Here is a 17,288-nt window from a genome sequence, read left to right on the forward strand (position 1 = left end):
AGAGCCAACAGCAACACCACGGAGGTGTTGGGGAGCCTGCTGCAGTGGTTGGACATGCCTGAATCTCATTCGTATCATGGGCAATAAAATTACAAACACCTAAGCATAAAAAGAAAAATAAGATTTAAACCACCACTAGTTGCAGTTTTGCAAAACAAATATATATATATATTAATGGGGGAAAACTGCTGCTGATTTGTTTCATAAGAAGTAAATAAATACATCCTAATGTAAAGCAAAGCTGTGCTTCAATCAGTGATGCTCTTTGCATGAGCAGCTGGTGAAAGCCAAACATTTTGGATGCCGACTGAATATTTGAGGCTCGGAGACGCAATTTGGAGCTCCGCAGCAAACCTGATGGGAGGGCTGCAGACAGCTGTTGTTAATCACCTGGTCCTGACACTAAAATCTGACACCAACACTGTGCCCTCACTATGTGCAAGCAAACCCCAGTATTTTTACTGCACGGACAGCCTTTCTTTCACTTTACAACAAATTTGCGTACGAGGAGGAAAGCAGATACATCGGCTCTCAGCAACACTGGCTGCTGCGGGTAGGACACGCTGGGATCTGAGACCAACCCAGGCAGAGGAGAGATCAGTATGTGAAGTATGCCTGGAGCACCACACACAGCGCCCTCCAGCACGTGCCACCGAGGAGGAGCTCACGATACGCAGAAAGCTCATTCCAGATGATCAGTGACCAAAACTCCTGGACCTGCAGCCTCTTTCTTTTCCCCTCCACATCCAGAGCACCCCTCCTGTTGTTATTCCAGTCGCAGAGCTGACCAGAAAACCAGAACCTCCTAAGCCACCCAAGTGGATGCAAGAGAGCCAGTTTCAGAGGCCCCAGATCTTGAGACTCCCATGCCAGCACTTCAAAAATCAAGAAGTGTGCGCACCTATTGGCATCAAAAAGAGATGCGTAAAAGTAAAGTGAAACAGCTGAACTCTTGGGCATCCCATGGGACAAAAAAAAAAAAAATTGGCAAGATGTGACATCAAAGATAGGTTGTTTACATATTGGGGGACCTGTCTGCTTGTCTCTTCGCATTGATTTTTACGGTACAAAAATATTATTTCAGTGACAAGGATGTAAACCTTATTCAAAACAGGATTTAAACCATATCCTGCAAGTGAGGCATCTCTTCAGATAGCCTGCCTGCACTTACAGCATACCGAAGGCATGCTGATTTTAGTCTGCAGTGTTTGTTAAGAGGGTCACAATATCAGGAAGCAGGAGAAGGCTCATCAAAGCGGCATTGCTCGCCTTCACCGCTCATCAGCTAGACAGTACCTTGTTTTTTAAAACCCAGCGGAAATGCATCTCCAGTGACCCATTGTTAGAAACTTCCTTTTGTCTTTAAGTTTGCTGGAAGGAGTATGGGGGCCCCTTTTAACTCTTTTCCAATAGGTAATTTCCCTTAATTAGGGCTCTCATTACAAGTGAGAATTTATCAGACGTGATTAAAGAAGCATCTTGTCCCTTTCCTATTGCCTCAGAAGGGGCATATTTTGATCTCCCAGCATGTGTTGCAGGCACAGATAAGCACACGCAGCGAGCTCGGAGATCACAGCCGAGGCTTGGCCTGCCCAGAAAGTTCATGTTTGGATCTCGGCATCCTCAGCGCTTCCCTCCGAGTCGCAGGGTGTCAAAGCCACCGCCAGGGCTCTGGGGTGGGCAGGAAGGCGGCCGCAGAGCCAAGCTCCAGGCCTCGGGCTGCCCCTGCAGGCCACAGTTTCTTAAAAAGCCCCATGTTGGCTAAAGCCAGGCCGTGAGCCACCTTCCTGCGAGGGCCTGGCTCCTGTCACAGCCACCAGGCCCTCAGCAGGGAAGCACAGCCCCTACCAACAGCAGTGGGGAATTATCTGAAAGCTAAAAACAAAACCACACAGAGCACAGCTTTGTCAGGGCACCCATGAATGCGCTTATGGACAAGAGGCTGCACCACGCACCTAAAATCGGGCTTGCTGAACCAAAATCCTGCAGTCACAGGGTGGATCGGCCCTGCAGGTGCAGCCCTCTGCCAGCAATACCCTGGACATTGTCCCTGCATCCAATGCCTTCAGCCCCAGGCCTGATCCCACTTGCTCTGACTGCAGGGGAAAGTCTGCCATTGACTTCAAGGGCAGCTGGATCGGGCCGGTATGTTAAAAATGTACTTGTGCTCTCAATAATAGTGTTTATCACTAACGCTTATTGAAGATAAGCACATGAGGAGGTAGGTGTGCTGTTGTACAGAGTAACTGGAGATGCAAGTTATTGTAATGTTTATGAACCTGGCAAAACCACCAAAACTTGGGATATAAGAGAAAAAGTTTAATCTGCACACAAATCCTTCCCCACCAGCAAACTACTACTATAGACAAGACAGTGGTATGTACCTACTCTTTAATGATCTAGTATTTACAGTCACACTGAGCACGCAGTAAGTGTTAACCTGACAATAATAGAGCAGCAGAGGAATTTTCCAAACATTAAAAATCTAAATTTTTCAAATAACCTAAGATCTGAGGAGCATTCATCTCCATATGTGTCACCCCAACATGTGCCCCCTTCCCCTCGCACGAACACGCATTCCATTTGACAACAGATATAATCAACCTTTAATTTTATTTTTCTCACATAATGTTAATCAAGAGCTAAAAAGATAATTTCCTTCTCCCACAAAGCAATTCCACTGTGGTGGAACAAACTGTTATCTTAAGTTTCACAGAGCAATTGTTCAATAATTCCTGTTTGTGGCTCTTTTCCAAATCCTTGAGAATAGCTCAGACTGCCAACCCTTCCAAAAAAAAAAAAAAAAGAAAAAAAGAATAAAATCACGACAGAAGCTGAAAAGCACTTGCTGTCACTCAGAGGTTCAGCAGTGACACACTCGGCCGTTTCTCAGAAGAAACTCCAACCCCACGCCTCCGACACGCAGAAATGCACTGTCTGTTTGAAGACAATTGCCTGCAAAGATATAAGCTCTGAGGCTGTAAATTTGTCGCGGTGCTGGCCTGCTGAGATGGTGTTATCTTGGCTTGGTGGACTCAGGGAATTGGAAGCTTCAGGAAGAAAAAGAGAAAAGGATACTTGGCGTTTCTGCAGGATTTTCGACATGAAAAGCACAGAACGAGCTTTACGCAATTAATGTTTATTAAAGAAGAATGGAAGCGTGTTTTGTTGCATGAAAGGAAACTGATAACGTGGATTTCTTCAGTGAAAGTAATAAAATGTTCTGTTTCTATGGAAAAAAATAAGATAACAACAACAGCCCTTACTCATAAAGCACCCTTCATTTCAAACCCATTATTAATTTTAGCCTGTGAGCTCACGGAGGAAGGGACGGTCATTTACACCGGACTGGACAATGAGCAGCACAACAGGGCGCTGCCTGGCCCGCCAGTGGGAGTTCCCATCAGGCAAATATCAGAGCAATATTAATCACCGCAAGCGAAAGTACAACATTTAATGTTTAGCAGCCATCTCATCCCTGAACCCAGTGAGGAAATGGGCAGGGAGGGAGCCCTGTGCATCACCTGCAGCATCGCCAACACCCTCACCCAGTCCCAGGGCTTGTGTGGGGAAAAGGTGATTTTCACTCCACAGTGTAAGAATCTGCAGTCAGCAAGAAGGATCTGCCAGCTCTTAAGTGGATTAACCACAATTTGGGGCTTCTTTCAAATGTTTCTTTACACTGCTCACACTTAGGTGGAAATGCACATATCCCAGTGAAGTTGTCCTCATTCTGCAGCAGACTGAATTAGAAGAATCAAGCCCAGACAGCCCCCTACTTTTCCTCAGCTGGAGAAAAGCCACCCCCCTTCTGGTTAAAGTAGCACAGCAGCAGGCTTTTCAGGGTGGAATAACTATTTTACCCAGTCTCTATAGCTTTTTTAATTTTTTTTTTGGACTCCAAGCACACTAAGAACAACCTGAGTGTTCTGAAAAAAATAAAACACTCTCTCCAGTCTGGAGATGAAAATAAACAGATGTAAATAACCAGCAGGGACAGAAAAGCTTGGCTGTGTCCATACCTGTGCACAAACAGTAAGATTTGGGGTACAACCAAAACAAAAACACCACTGCAGAGGTGAGCAGGACAAGATACAGCTCTCACCAGCCTTCCTTCTGTGCTCAGCAATGAAGAAACTGTTGACGTAGTTGTCAGGAATTAAGGTATCTGTTAATTCTTGGTCTCTCCTGTGACTTGCCAGGCAAGCACAGCTTATAATGCCAAGTTCTTTCCTAGATCCCCATGTACAAATCCTACTGAGATCAGCTGGGACTCTCCCAGCCCATAACGTGGGCTGGAGACCACATCTCCATTTCACCCCAAAGCCAGGTCCCCATGTTGAGCAATTTACTGATTGCACCTCAGCGATTTGATCTCGCTGGGCTTACAGGGCCCTTTCCTTTCAGCTCCTCCTGCCTCAGAGAGGCCGAGCAGAGAGCGGCCACCCTGGGTAAAACACACATACATGCACATGACTTAACACCCTGATCCTCCGGGATAAACTATGAGCCTGTAAATCACCACACTTCCAGAAAACAATAGCTACCTCTTGTTTAAATAAAACTGCACCTGCTACATTAACATACCACCCAACAATCGCTTTGTTTGTCCCTAGGCATCCAGGCTGAAGCCACGCTTCTTCCTGACCCATATACTGGAAGACTTATTCTTAGAAGGGTATAGGAGCCTGCTGCAGTGATCACCTTCCTTCCTTCTTTTGTGCTGGGGTGCTATGTGTTTTGTTTAGCTTTCCACAGGTTTATTTCCATCACAGCCCTCCAGCTTCCAAGACCTGTTGCAGCCCTTATTTGGCAAACTTTCCTGTTTTGTTTCCCTTCTTGGATGCTTGCAAGCTCCTTACTGCTGCTTGGGCCTTTTTTTTTTTTCTTTTTGACAGAGCTTTCTCCCATTGAAAGAGTTTGGGCAAAGCAGGAGCCAGCTGAAAATTTCTTTGCCAAATGTTCAGTAGTCGATAAATCATTCATTTTGGTGCATCCCCCCACCCCAGTCCCCCTCCCAGTTAATTACAATGTCCTCTCCAAGTTTATTTATCTCTGCTTGATGCTTGCTTATTGATTGAGCTGGGATCCTTCCCTAATGGAGTTATTTTGCTCAGATAAGGTGCTCAGTGGTGACTGAAAAATGGACTGCTCAAAGAGTTTGGGTCACAGATAGAGGTAGCATTAAAAGTTTGGAGAAGAAGCAAGTGGGGGATACAGGAGAAAACATCTCCAAGAAACACATCCTTAACAAGAAGGACTGCTGGGGCATAGCTAAGCCAAAAAAAAAACTTAATTCCTGAACCTGAGCCCAAAGCAAACCCAGCAGCACTCCTGCTCCCACCCTGCAGGCCGAGCACACGGCCTTGCTCAGCTTTCCAGGAACACGGCCGTGCCCGCTGCTCCCGACGGCCCCTTCCTGAGCGCCTGCCCCACGCCGGGCTTCCTGCTCTCCCCACGCTGCTGCCGGCCGCATCCGGCACCTCCCGGCTCACGCAAACAGCCCCACGTGAGTGGCTGCGGTCAGCACCAAGGCTTCGGATACCTAGTGCCATGCCTGAGCTCAGGCTGCCCTGCCCGGTTATTTCAGTAGCGCTAATCACACTCATCCTGCTCCTGCAAGTGCTGCTGGGGGTTGTTCCACTTCCTTCTGACCTAACCACAGCATCACTGCTTGAGCAGGGGGTGGCTTTTAACACAACAGCTCAGAATTAAAGATAATTTTTTTCAGTCTGTGTTTCAGGGCACTGTCCAGACTTTCTGGGGAATCCTGGAAGGCAGGTGGCAGAGTTGGTCCTCAAAGGACACATCAGGAATTGGCTGGCCCTGACCATCAGGGCAGGTGGGATTTCCCCTCCTGCACAGCAGCAGGCACATAGACCCCCACCAACATCCCGCTGCAGGACTCTTCCACAAGAGCAACCAGCTCTGCACCCAGCCCGTTCTCATTTTTGGTCCCTTCCAATCAATCAATTACATTTCTTTAGAAAACTAAAGAGCTGCCACAAGCAAAACACCACTTTTCTAAGACTGCCATACACAGGAGGAAATTACCCTGAAAGTCAGGTCAACCTCCAAGGCTCTCCATCAGCACAATGTACAGCCTTACACCAGCTAGAAGTGAGTATGGCTCTTCAGAAGCCCTGCCTTGGCCAGCAGCTGCCCCATGACATCCCTCATCCACATCTGTGCTCAGTGCCTTGGCCAAAACCTTCAGCACCTACAGGTCATTCAGTCACAGAGACTTGTCCTCATTGCTGCTGTGACTGAAGGCTGGGTCAGCTCCTGCATTTGCAGACACTGCCCAAGTTCAACACCCACTGTGCAGCCCCAGGACAGCTAATTTTCACAAAGCCCTCACTTACCAGCCTCCCTTTATCTCACTGCACTGGAGGCTTCCTTCCTACCTTGCTCCTTCCAAGGGCCAGACGCTCCACCACCAACCCTCCAATGGACATGGATGTGGGGAATCACCTGAAGCTCTCCTGGCATCTCCCAGTCTCACAAGGGTCAGAGGAGCATTCCCACCACCTTTGGAGGCCAGAGAGATACCTTCATCCTCAAACCAGACTGCTGCCTACACACAGGTGCAGTCCCTGCCCAGCAGAGGGACCAGCTCATGTCCCCCAGGGATGAAGAGGAAAGCAGAGGGAATGGCTCAACCCATGAGCACCACCCCACTCCCCACGCAATCTTTGGCCCCTGCAGCTTCTCCTGCTGCAGCCACCAGAGAGCACTTCTTCCCTTCCCTTTTATCAGCCAGACTCACAGATTGAATGTTATCAATTGACAGCTTTAAAGCTAAGGAATTGTATAAATTAAATACGGTCTGCAGCAAATATACTGAGGAGCTAGAATTTATATACACACTAGATATGGGAGCTCTTAGTTATTACCCACTTAAGGCTATGGCACTGATGAATGGTAAGGCCACCCTATCCCTGAAGGCACTTTTCATTACCCACAGTATAGGAATATTGAGAGAGTGCGTGTATGTATCCAGCATGACTGCTCATTTCCATAGTTCTCCATCAGGTTTGCATTCAGTTTATAAAATAAAAAATTACTCCGGGGACATATTTCACTCATTCCAGAGCCCTTTCTCTCTCCCTCAGCCTCCATCCAGGCTGCCTCCTTCTTCCTCCTGCCCTGCTACTGTAACAATGCCTTTAAATCCGATGGCGCTTATTAAATGAAACAACTTAATTACTATCAATATATAATGTTGTGCACTTCAGCCTCGGCCAAGACATCTGATCCCATTCTGCTCATGACCTTTAATAGCCATCAAATCAAAGTAATTTTGGTCAGCTCTGACACATGGCCAGGTCAGGAAGATGAAGGGACACTAATCTACCCTGTTACCCTGCCCATTGTTTGGTACCTTTTTCAATAGAAGCTAATAACTGGAGAAATGCCAGTTTTCTGTCTAGTTTGGGTTAAAACCTCTGTCGTTGAAAATAAATAATTATGGAACATTCTGAATAGCCCAGGGTTTACATAATTGGTGCCTCTTAGAGCAATATACTCGCCTTTGAAGTTCGCAAGGAGAGGAATTTAGGAATTCAAATCAGCGGCGGTGCTCCTGAGCACGCTCCGCTCTCCACCTTGGAGGGGCCATCGCCAAAGGAGGCTTAATTAAGGGAAGTGAAAACCACTTTCGATTCACCAAGGTAACACAACAAGTGCATTGCTTCCTCTGAATTGAGGGAAAATAGCAGGAATGCTTCCACTCAACAGCAGCTATTCTGCAGGCTGGGATTCAAGTCCTTCAGGAAAAAAGAAATACCTGTCATAAAATAACTCCGCCTAAAGACAACGGGAGCGTTTGGGCTCAAGCATTACTATTTATGCATATTATTTCCCCAGCGCCAAACAAAACAAGTTTTCCCATGCCAAAGCGAGGGACACTGCCAGAATTGCTAGACACCCTGTCTGGGTGGGACAAATGGCCTGACCTACTGACGGGGCAGCTGGATGCAGCGATATTTTATAGCAGGCTCACACTGCTAATGTGCTCGTACCAGGCTGCTCTCAGAGCAGCTCCACACCCCAAAGAACTAAGAACAAACTGAAAATGTCACAGCAAGGTGGGCACCAGCAGCTGCAAAACCCACAGGTCCCTGCATTTGGGGCAAGGGTCTGCAAGGCACGCCTGCCTGCCAAAAGCACCAGTCACAGAGGCTGAGCAGAAAGCACTGAAGGATGTTTTTGTGAACTGCCCACTCCTCCAACACCCATTCTTTACCTTAAGCCATCAGTCATGTACCACAACAGGTAACAAAAGCCACGGAGAATTATAGGGCATCTCCCAAGCCAAGGGTGCTGCAGCAGGTCCCAGGGTGGGAATGCATCATGCCTGCCTCGGTGGGACAAGGCTGAAGGGACAAAGCTGTGGCACAGGGATGAAACCCCCTCACTGTGCTACTGCCGTGGGACAGCTCTGTCCCTCCTGGACAAGGGGAACTGGGGGGCAGTGGGCACACGCTGCCCATGCACAGGGAATCAGGAGTGATGCCATCCTTGCCCGTGGAGTCATTTGGGATGGAGCAGGGGTGGAAATCAATCCTCACCCCAGCACTACTGGAGAAGGAATTCAGGGTTTGGCTGTATGTGTACCAGGATCACTTCACCTCTGAACGCATTTATGGTGCAACTTAAGCCTGTAATGATTTTTCTTGAAGGAAAACCTTACCCATCTAGGGTCAATTCTGCATCGTTAGAGTTAACAGGACCTTTGTCACTTCGCTGTGGCTTCAGGGCTGCAGACGGGCTGGGTAGATTGCTCTCTGCAAGGCATCAGTAACTCTCCAGCCTCTACACACTCACTCAATGCTGGCAGTGGGAAAAAAAAAAAAAAAAAACACCACCTACCTCCAGACACAGAGCCAAAAGCACAAAATATCCTTTACATTCAAAAATAAACATACAAAAGCATCTTTCCTCATCAATTGCTATACAAACTTTTTCCCCGTTTCCAGCCAGCTGCCCTCTGCAACTGAGCCCACATCTGGTTGCCCAAAGTGGGAAACACAACGGCAAGTTCAGATGGCACCAGTCAGCTCCTACAACCTCAGCAACCACATCACAGCCCACGAGTCTTCAATAGACCACTCTGAGATAAAAGATCCCTGTTTTATTCAGAGCCAAACCCCGCTGATACCTAATTTTGCGTCTATTACCTCATTAATAAGCTACAGACGTTCACAACATGCAGCTCTTTATGTCGGCATTGTGGTCATCACACACAGGCACAAGTGCTATTTCTTGTTGTGTTTGGGGTTTTTTGTGTGTTATTTGTTTTACCTCCCCATTGCAGCTGATGCCCATGCCACCTTTCCAGGGCTGGGCTCAATTAACTCTGAGTTCTCTTTGCAAGAAGCTGCAGCAGTCAAAAAAGCAAAATGTGATCTTTTAACCCGTGTTAACATATTCACATGAAAATATTCATTGACAGCTTTATGTAGTGTGGCGATCACTAAACGTGGGATTTCAAGTACAAAAGTGGCATTTAATAGTTAAGTGTAAAGGCATACATCACTTGCACGTCACACTTGTTTACAAGGCATTTGCAACTAAAAACAAACCTATGCATTTAACAGAAATTTTTCACATTGTCAGACTAGCAAAACTGAAAATAAGTTAAAGTGATTTGACCACGGGCAGGTAAACTCTTTAAAAATGTTTTAAATGAGGGATAAAACTGTTTACAAGTTTTTAACTGTAAAATATTTCTTTTCTTTTTGTATCTTGCCAATACCAATAAAGAAACAACATGTATAAATATATATAAACAGACACTTGGCATAAGAACACGTTTCATGAAATATGAGTAATAGAGCAGGAAAATTCAAAGTATATTTCTTCTTTACTGTATTGAAGGGACAGGTTACCGTAAAGAATACATTATGTGCAGATGGATGAAAACACAAAGTGGATGCAGGATATGTAGGATATGAACAGCGTGTTCATTTCCAGGTAGAAACACAAACATTTTGGTTCATTTCAAATCTCACTTACGCTGCACTATTTGGTGTCATTTCATTGACTCCAATGTATTTGGACTTCAGTCCAGCAAAGCACTTAAACACATGCTTAGCTTTAAGCGCACAATAGCCCCCTTGAAGTCAAATTAAGCACATATTTACGTGCTTTGCTGGATCGGGGCCATACTACAGATTTACACAGATGTAAGTGAGCTCAGATGAGCTCAAGCCACAATGTTTGTGTCCAGATTCAAATCCAATTGGCAAATGCTTTCAAAAGCTGGAGGTATTTGGATTAGGGGTTTTGGTCCAAGCCAATCTGTAACTTTAGTACCTGAACCCGCATTTCTTGTGCGCCCAGGACTCCCATCGGCATTAGTGGAAGCTTTGGAGGCACGAGAAGTACAAGAGCGAGACCTCTGGGACTAGAGAGCCAATTTACTTAAACCCAAATTATAACATTTTTTAACCTTTAGATTAAACCAAACTCCCACCAGAATTCAGCCCTCGCTCCATTACATTTCTCACCCAGAATTTGGATTTTTTGTTTATCGTATTACTATTGCTTTTGGCTAGCGTTCGCTTTATTATATAACATTACCCTAGGAAAAGCTAATGGACACCATCAAATAGCTGTTAATGTAAAGCACTTATAAACAAGAAACATTAATGAAACAGCAGAGGGTATAGGAACTCATTTATGCTACGCGTGTTAACGTTAAACAAACAGAACCACAACTACAGCGCACAAGTGATGCCCCACGCTGGCCAGGGGTTCGTTTCCATGCTTTTCATCAGCCCAGGGAACGGACACCACGTGCTGAGCCCCAGCAGAGCCCACAGACACAGTGACACCAGCCCCTGCCACCTCCTGCTGCTTGGAGCAGGAGCAGCTGCAGGTCCCCATATGCAGGTAGGCACTGCCCCAAAGCACAGCTCTGCAGGTTTCAGCATGCTTTCTGCTCTCTCACCTGTGAGATCAGAGGTGCCAGTCCCTCTCCACATGGAAAAAGTCATCTTCAAGTTATCAGGACCAACAATTACAGCCTACATCTCTACCGAACTCCATGGGGACCTTCAGGTTCTCAACCCAATTGGGCTGCTCTACCATGTCCTCCACCATGGGCTCTGCAAGCTCCCAGCACAACATGAGGAGCACCAGCTCTCAGGAGATACCCATTCTCTGAGCACCCTCAAAGCCTTCTTAGGCACAGGGAAGCCCAAAACACAGACTGGCTTCCACTTGCTGACTGACACCAACCTAAACCTACAGCCACAAGTGATTTTTTTTCCCCCTATTATCATATTTTTATGCCTTGAGGGAAGCACACAAAACGCAGCAGAACCACAGGGCTGGAATAGGAAACAACAGAGGCACCAGCACTCAAGGTTATGGCAGAAAGTAGAAAGAGAGGTGGCATCCAGCACCTACCCTGTAGCACCTCAGCTACAGGTAAGGAGCCTGCTGGAAACAGAGCAGCTCATCCCACACCCAAGCTAATCTCCAGCATCATCTGAAAAGCACACTAGGAGGAAAAAAAAAATCTCCTGTTGCTTTTGGATGATGTAACTAACACTGAGAAAAAAAATCAGCAAACACAACACTAAATAAGTAAAAATTTTGAAAGAAAAAATCTCTATATATATTTGTCAAGAATAAACAAACTCATTTCTTGTAGGTTTTACCTGAAGTCCAGGGGGAACGGCACATCATCAATGCTGATAGTAGATGACCCCACAGGATGCTGTTACAGCACAAAATTGCACCAAGAAGCACATCACCGTGCCCATGCTGCAGGGAAGGAACCCCCCAGCCCTGAGCATGGGGGAAACCGAGGCAGCAGAGAGGCAGCTTCACCCAGTCACAAAGCACCTCCAGGCTGCCCTAAGCCTCCTCTGCTGCCTGCACCAACCCCAAACCCAACCAGCAGCAGGTGGAAAGCATCAGTAACCCTTCCTAAAAAGAGGGAGCCACTTTCCTGTGATTGAGTACAGCTGAGTGGGGTCCCTGTGAGGAGGGGAAGCTCAGGAGGGGCAGGAATCACCTTCCCAATCTCTTCAGCCTTGCACCAAGGAATATTCTCTCTTTCTGTCTATCTCCCACCTAACCCCATCATACCCCAGACCATCCAGCACGAAAGGTGTGCAAACACACCGGGGAGTCTCTGAAAACTGGAGACACCCTGGTGCAAGCCCAGGAAGAAAGCAGCTGGGCAGCATGGATGCCTGAAAGGCTGCAGAGGACAACATCAGGTGGTGCGCAGCCCCAGCTCATTAGCTCACAATTAAAAAAGCAGATGTCCTGCTCTTCCATGGAAAAAAAAAAAAAAAAAAAATTAGTTAACAGCCTTTCCTCACTTGAACATTCAGGAAGTTAGTAATGATATAACTGCAGCTTAATCTTTTGCTTCTCTTCAGCTAGCCTTGCACATCTCGACAGACTTTTTTTTTAAGATTTCAAGTAATTTAAGAAAAAATAATAACGCCAAGATCAGTGTAGCTGTAATGCCAGAAAGATGTCCTAAAACTGGTAAAGGCACTGAGGACTAGAAAACACAGGAGTGACTGATGGGTAGCCTTGATAATTCTGTATATCGGGAAATGGTGTGAGAGATGGATAGATAAAATAACGTTGTTATGTAGCTGTGAAAACAGCCTATAAAGATGTTCCCAGAAATTAAAGTCGAGGCTGTCTGGCCGTGATGCTGCGCTCCAAAACAAATGACGCTCCTGGAAGAACGCAATCCCCAGGAACATCCAGAGACCCAAAAGGGAGGGGAAGCTCCTTGTTTTAAACAACTGTCAGGATTTTCTCCTCCTGAGTGTTAAGAGATGGGAGCAGCCCCAGACAGAGTGAAGATTGCCCTGTATCTGCTTTCTCCTCGCCCTGGCCAGATCCCAGGGCGAGCAGCCAGCAGAGCCCCTTGCCTCCATCGGCCGCCTTCGCACCAGCTTTGGGGCTGCTCCTCCTGCTCCAGCACACTATGGAGGAACAAAACCCTCCGAGGCAGCACTATCTGTGTGGTTTCTGTGGCTGCCAGGCGGCCACATCTGATCGGCAGGGGATGGGTCTGTCTGCTCCCGCTCCTCTGACAGCCGGGGAAAGGCATCTTGGAGAAGAAAGGGATCTCCAACTCCAAGAGCGAGGGAGTTTGGCTGAAAATCCCACAGCAAACCATACCTTCTCCTGCTTGTCTCCTGCAGAATACATCTTCAAGCTACTGGCAGATTTGCACGCACACAAAATATGTTTCGCTAAAATATTTTCCATGTTTCTGAAGATCTAGATCATTTCTGAAATTGTCTCCTATTCCACACCAACACACGTTCACCAAGTACTCCTATTAGCTCAGTGTGGTGTCCAAATACAGCAGCAGCGGTTAATATCTGGATGTAGCTGTTTTTCCAGCCTTTCATATCACTTTTATTTCCTTTCCTTTCTGTTCTCTCCTTAACCTCTCTTTTACTGCCGTTGAATTCCTCGCTTTCCTTCTTGCAGGAGCTCAGCCTTCCAGCCCACTCCGATGCTGTTCGGCACCGCTTTGGGCTCAGACTTCTCCCTCCTGATATGTCGCTCGGCGGGCAGGGAGCCTAAAGCAACACCGCTCCCTCCAGCCCAGAAACCATCAAGAACAGCATACCCAGGGCCTGTTTAGTATTTAAAAAATACTGATCGCCTCTTAAATCCACTGCCCTTAATTACTTTAATATTCCTGCGTGGGAAGGTGCCACTGGAGAGGATGTGTCCACCTGCTTTGGCTCGGGGTGCTGACAGCAGTCCGTCAGCTTGTCCCATTGTCCATCCTTTCCCCACAGAGCACCTGCCTGCCTCTGGACACTTCTGCCTTACCTCCAGTGCCACCTCTGCTGCCAGCAGCCGGGGAGAGCCTGTAGCACACAGGAGGCTGTCGGAGGAGCCCGGTGGGTACCAGCTGTCATGCGCACAGGGCGCACCAACACAGTGGGTGAAAGGCATCAGATGCTCCCCACATCTCTGCTCCAGCTGTGCAGTGATACCAGGAGGGACTACACTGAAGAGGAAATTCAGCCATCAGGGTGAAATACCTTTTTTTCTCTAGTTTCTGCACCTTTTTTTTTTCTTTCCTGTGGTGTTTTCCCTTTTCTCATTCAAGCTGCGTAAATAGTATTGAGCAGCGATGAGGTTTAAATTCTGTTCAAAACCCCAGAAAGGGCTTTTAAGGTTATATCTGAGTTCTCAGACCAGTTACAGCTGGAAGAAGAAATATCCATGATTTTGTGTCTAATAAACAAACTGCCAAGGTCATGATGGCATCTTCTGCTGTACCCACAATCACTTCCCTCAACACTTGGACATGTTGCATGTATCAGCAGTACTCCCGCTAACGACTGCCCACGTTTAACTTCCCTTCTATAAATGATTTCCCAAAGAAAAGTGGGTGTGAATTATTACATTGTGAAATACATTTTTGTTAAAGTTGAACCATGCTGAGTGAAAAATAACTACTCGCACAAGGAGCAAACATAGCGGAGGTTTATCTTAATCCCACCAGAGAAATTCTGGATGGGATTTGCACACGTGCTTTGGCCAAAAGGCTAAGGGACAAGGGATTTTAAGAGCCTCTGTTTAGGAAGATGAGCTTTAAGAGTGCAAAGATCACCCCACCCGGGTTCTAAATTTCAGGTTAGAAATACTTCATCCTCGAAAAAAATATCTGTGTCCCTCATCCGTGACCTGGATCAAGCCATGCAGTTGGCTTTCAAATGCTCGTACCATTCCTTCCAAGGGCTGTCCGGCCACATGGGCTCAAGGCACAGCGTTAAGAGCAGAGCTAAGTGCTACCAGCACGCCCTGCCCAGAAATCTGCTCCAAAATCAAACGTTTTACACTGCAGGCAGATCGTGGGAAGCACTGTGGCACCTCTGGGCACAGTGCACAAAGCCTGGGCATCTAAAGTTTCTCCACATTCACAGAAAATTATATCTAAAAGCATTGCACTGGTAACAAAATTGCAATCAGAAGTGAGGAAATTGCTAAATAAAGCCCATTTTACTGCCTAACTTCAAGGAAAGCCATAAAATTATCAGTCTTCTCTTTCCTCAATATATTTTCTTCCCGGTCGGTGATGCTCCTTGGGGTATTTCTCTATGCAAAATCCGTGATGGTTTGGCTCCAAATTATCCCACCATAAAACTGAGCTTATGAAGCCTCACTTGAAGGTTGTGTGGACCCTTTTTCTTGGCACTGACTTTAAAAGAACCATAATAAGCCTCGCAGGCTTGGGGAACGGTTTGGTTGCTGGCACTGGTTAGCCACACCGCTCACATCCCCCTGGCAGTGCCGGGGCAGGAAACGTGCTGGCACCACAGCCCCAGGGTTTTGTGGGGCTGAATTTTCTGCTGGGTTTGCCCCCTTCCTTCCCTACAGATCTCAGGGCTCTTTGCTTTGAAAGCAAGTGGGTGATGCTGCAGGATCCTCACAGCTTAACGTGTTTTGGTCACCCAACAGCCACAGATTAAATTAATATGGCTCTAAAATAGAGCGAGGGGGGCACTGAAAGGCAAAGGGAGAGAAAAACTGAAGCACACCCACTGGCACACAAACAGAAAGCCCAACACTACGCAGCCCCAACTTGGTGGATTCTCCTTACAACATCAACTTCTGCCCAGGATTTTATTTCTGCCTCCAACAATGCGGTAATTGCATACATAGGGCACCAAGCCTGAGGTTTAATTTGCATTTCTTAGGTCCTAAGCTCTGCGTGAGCTGCCTGTGTTTGCACAGGGCTCAGCAGAAGGAGCACCCAGTGCTGGCAGGGCTCTGTGGTCGCTGCTGTAACTCCAGGCCTCATAAATCACAGTGCCAGGTTGGAAATGGGTCTCCTGGGTTCGGTGCACAGCTGACCCTTCAGGGGGAAGCCCTGCTCCATCCCATCCCAGGTCTAATGCTGTGCCAGCTTGTGAGGCACAGGTTCGGTGGGGCTTTCGCTTGGGGCATTGGTCCAGCACAGCTCATTTCATCTCTTCTCTCATTCTGAGCCTGCTCACATCCTTCAGATGTCTCTGATATCCAGCGTCCTGTCTGGTCAAGCACATCACTTTGCCATTTCTCATTCTGCATGGCACCACATATCTCAACCCCGTGCACAGCAATTATTCGGGCAGGCAGAGCACAGACACTTAATAGCACCTCCATAGGCAGTCAGACTACTCAGACGTTGCTACTGTAAGAACTGAAACAATCAGGACAAACAAATACCATTCATCTTTTCCTGTTCACAGGTCTTAATTATTGCTGTAAATTACCATTATCATGATATAGCAACCAAAAAAATATCAACACCAAGAGTATAAAGCAGTGCTGTTAGCACAGATACAGCCAATTTATTTTTCTCTTGCCGTGTATTCTTAGACCAGTCCCCATGCCAGTCCCTGCAGCCAAAAATACACCAAGAGCCTAAAAAAAGTAAAATAGAAATATCGCTTCAGAATTCTTTCAACATGTTTCCTTTCCTCCCTTCTTGCAGAGCCACGAAGAGAAAGGGAAGGATTAAAACACGCCGAAAGCTTTGCTTAGTTCCCCACCAAGGTGCAAGTGAATAAAATGCAATGGAAACGCCCACGTTGAGTTCAAATGGCAGAGGAGTTTCAAGAGGGAAAAGTCAATCACTGCTGTCAGACGCTTTAAATGTTAAATAGCTTTTAAACCAAAAATTTAAGCACATCAAGTCATGTTTTAGATGTTTTGGGGTGCTTTTTCTTGGCAGTCAGTGCTCACCTCTCACACACCTGTATGGGATGAAGCAAGGAGGCAGTGATGGAGCACATGCAGCAGCACATACCTGCAGGTACCAGGTGCTTCCAGCAGCAAAAAATATCTGGTTAGAAGATGCAAATTTGGGCTATTTGGAGAAATGCAGCTCAGGGGACATGGGCACTGTCAGTGTGCGGGTCCCCTCCCCAGGCCCCTACTGCTCCCCGTCCCATGGGATGGCTGAAGGGAGGGGGCACAGTGGGAAACAAGCATATGGGCTCACCACAGTCCCACCAGCAGTGTTCGTGTTTCATCCTAATGCCTGAAATGGCTCCTAAACGAGGCCAGATTACAGGGCCGACCTAATTCACTTAGGCCGATGTAAATGCAGGTATCTGTTACACCGTCACATCTCGGGGCTCGCTGCAGAGCACAGGCTGCTGATAAAAGCCCCAGAGGAGGAAGGGAGGGGGGTGACTCCGGCCAGACCCGCTCCGAAGCCCCTGGGACTCGGTGCGACCTCCATGGGCTCCAGCAGTGGGTTTGGGATCGGGCCCGCGGCGAGCGCT

The 17,288-nt window shown here is 47.2% G+C and overlaps 1 protein-coding gene across 6 annotated transcripts in view; it reads right to left on the bottom strand.

Moving 5' to 3' along the window:
* Positions 1 to 17,288, bottom strand: part of MECOM (MDS1 and EVI1 complex locus) — a 313,801-nt gene that overhangs the window by 287,903 nt on the left and 8,610 nt on the right. The window contains exon 1 of one of the 6 annotated variants that reach the window (XM_068691594.1): positions 11,673 to 11,895. The exons of the other annotated variants lie outside the window; for them this stretch is intronic. Coding sequence (XP_068547695.1) covers positions 11,673 to 11,700 — 28 coding nt within the window. The 5' untranslated portion in view covers positions 11,701 to 11,895. Of the gene's footprint in view, positions 1 to 11,672; positions 11,896 to 17,288 lie in introns of those variants that run through there. 6 annotated transcript variants of the gene reach the window in all.

This window comes from Anas acuta, chromosome 9 (assembly GCF_963932015.1).
Source record: "Anas acuta chromosome 9, bAnaAcu1.1, whole genome shotgun sequence".
NCBI lineage: Eukaryota > Metazoa > Chordata > Aves > Anseriformes > Anatidae > Anas > Anas acuta.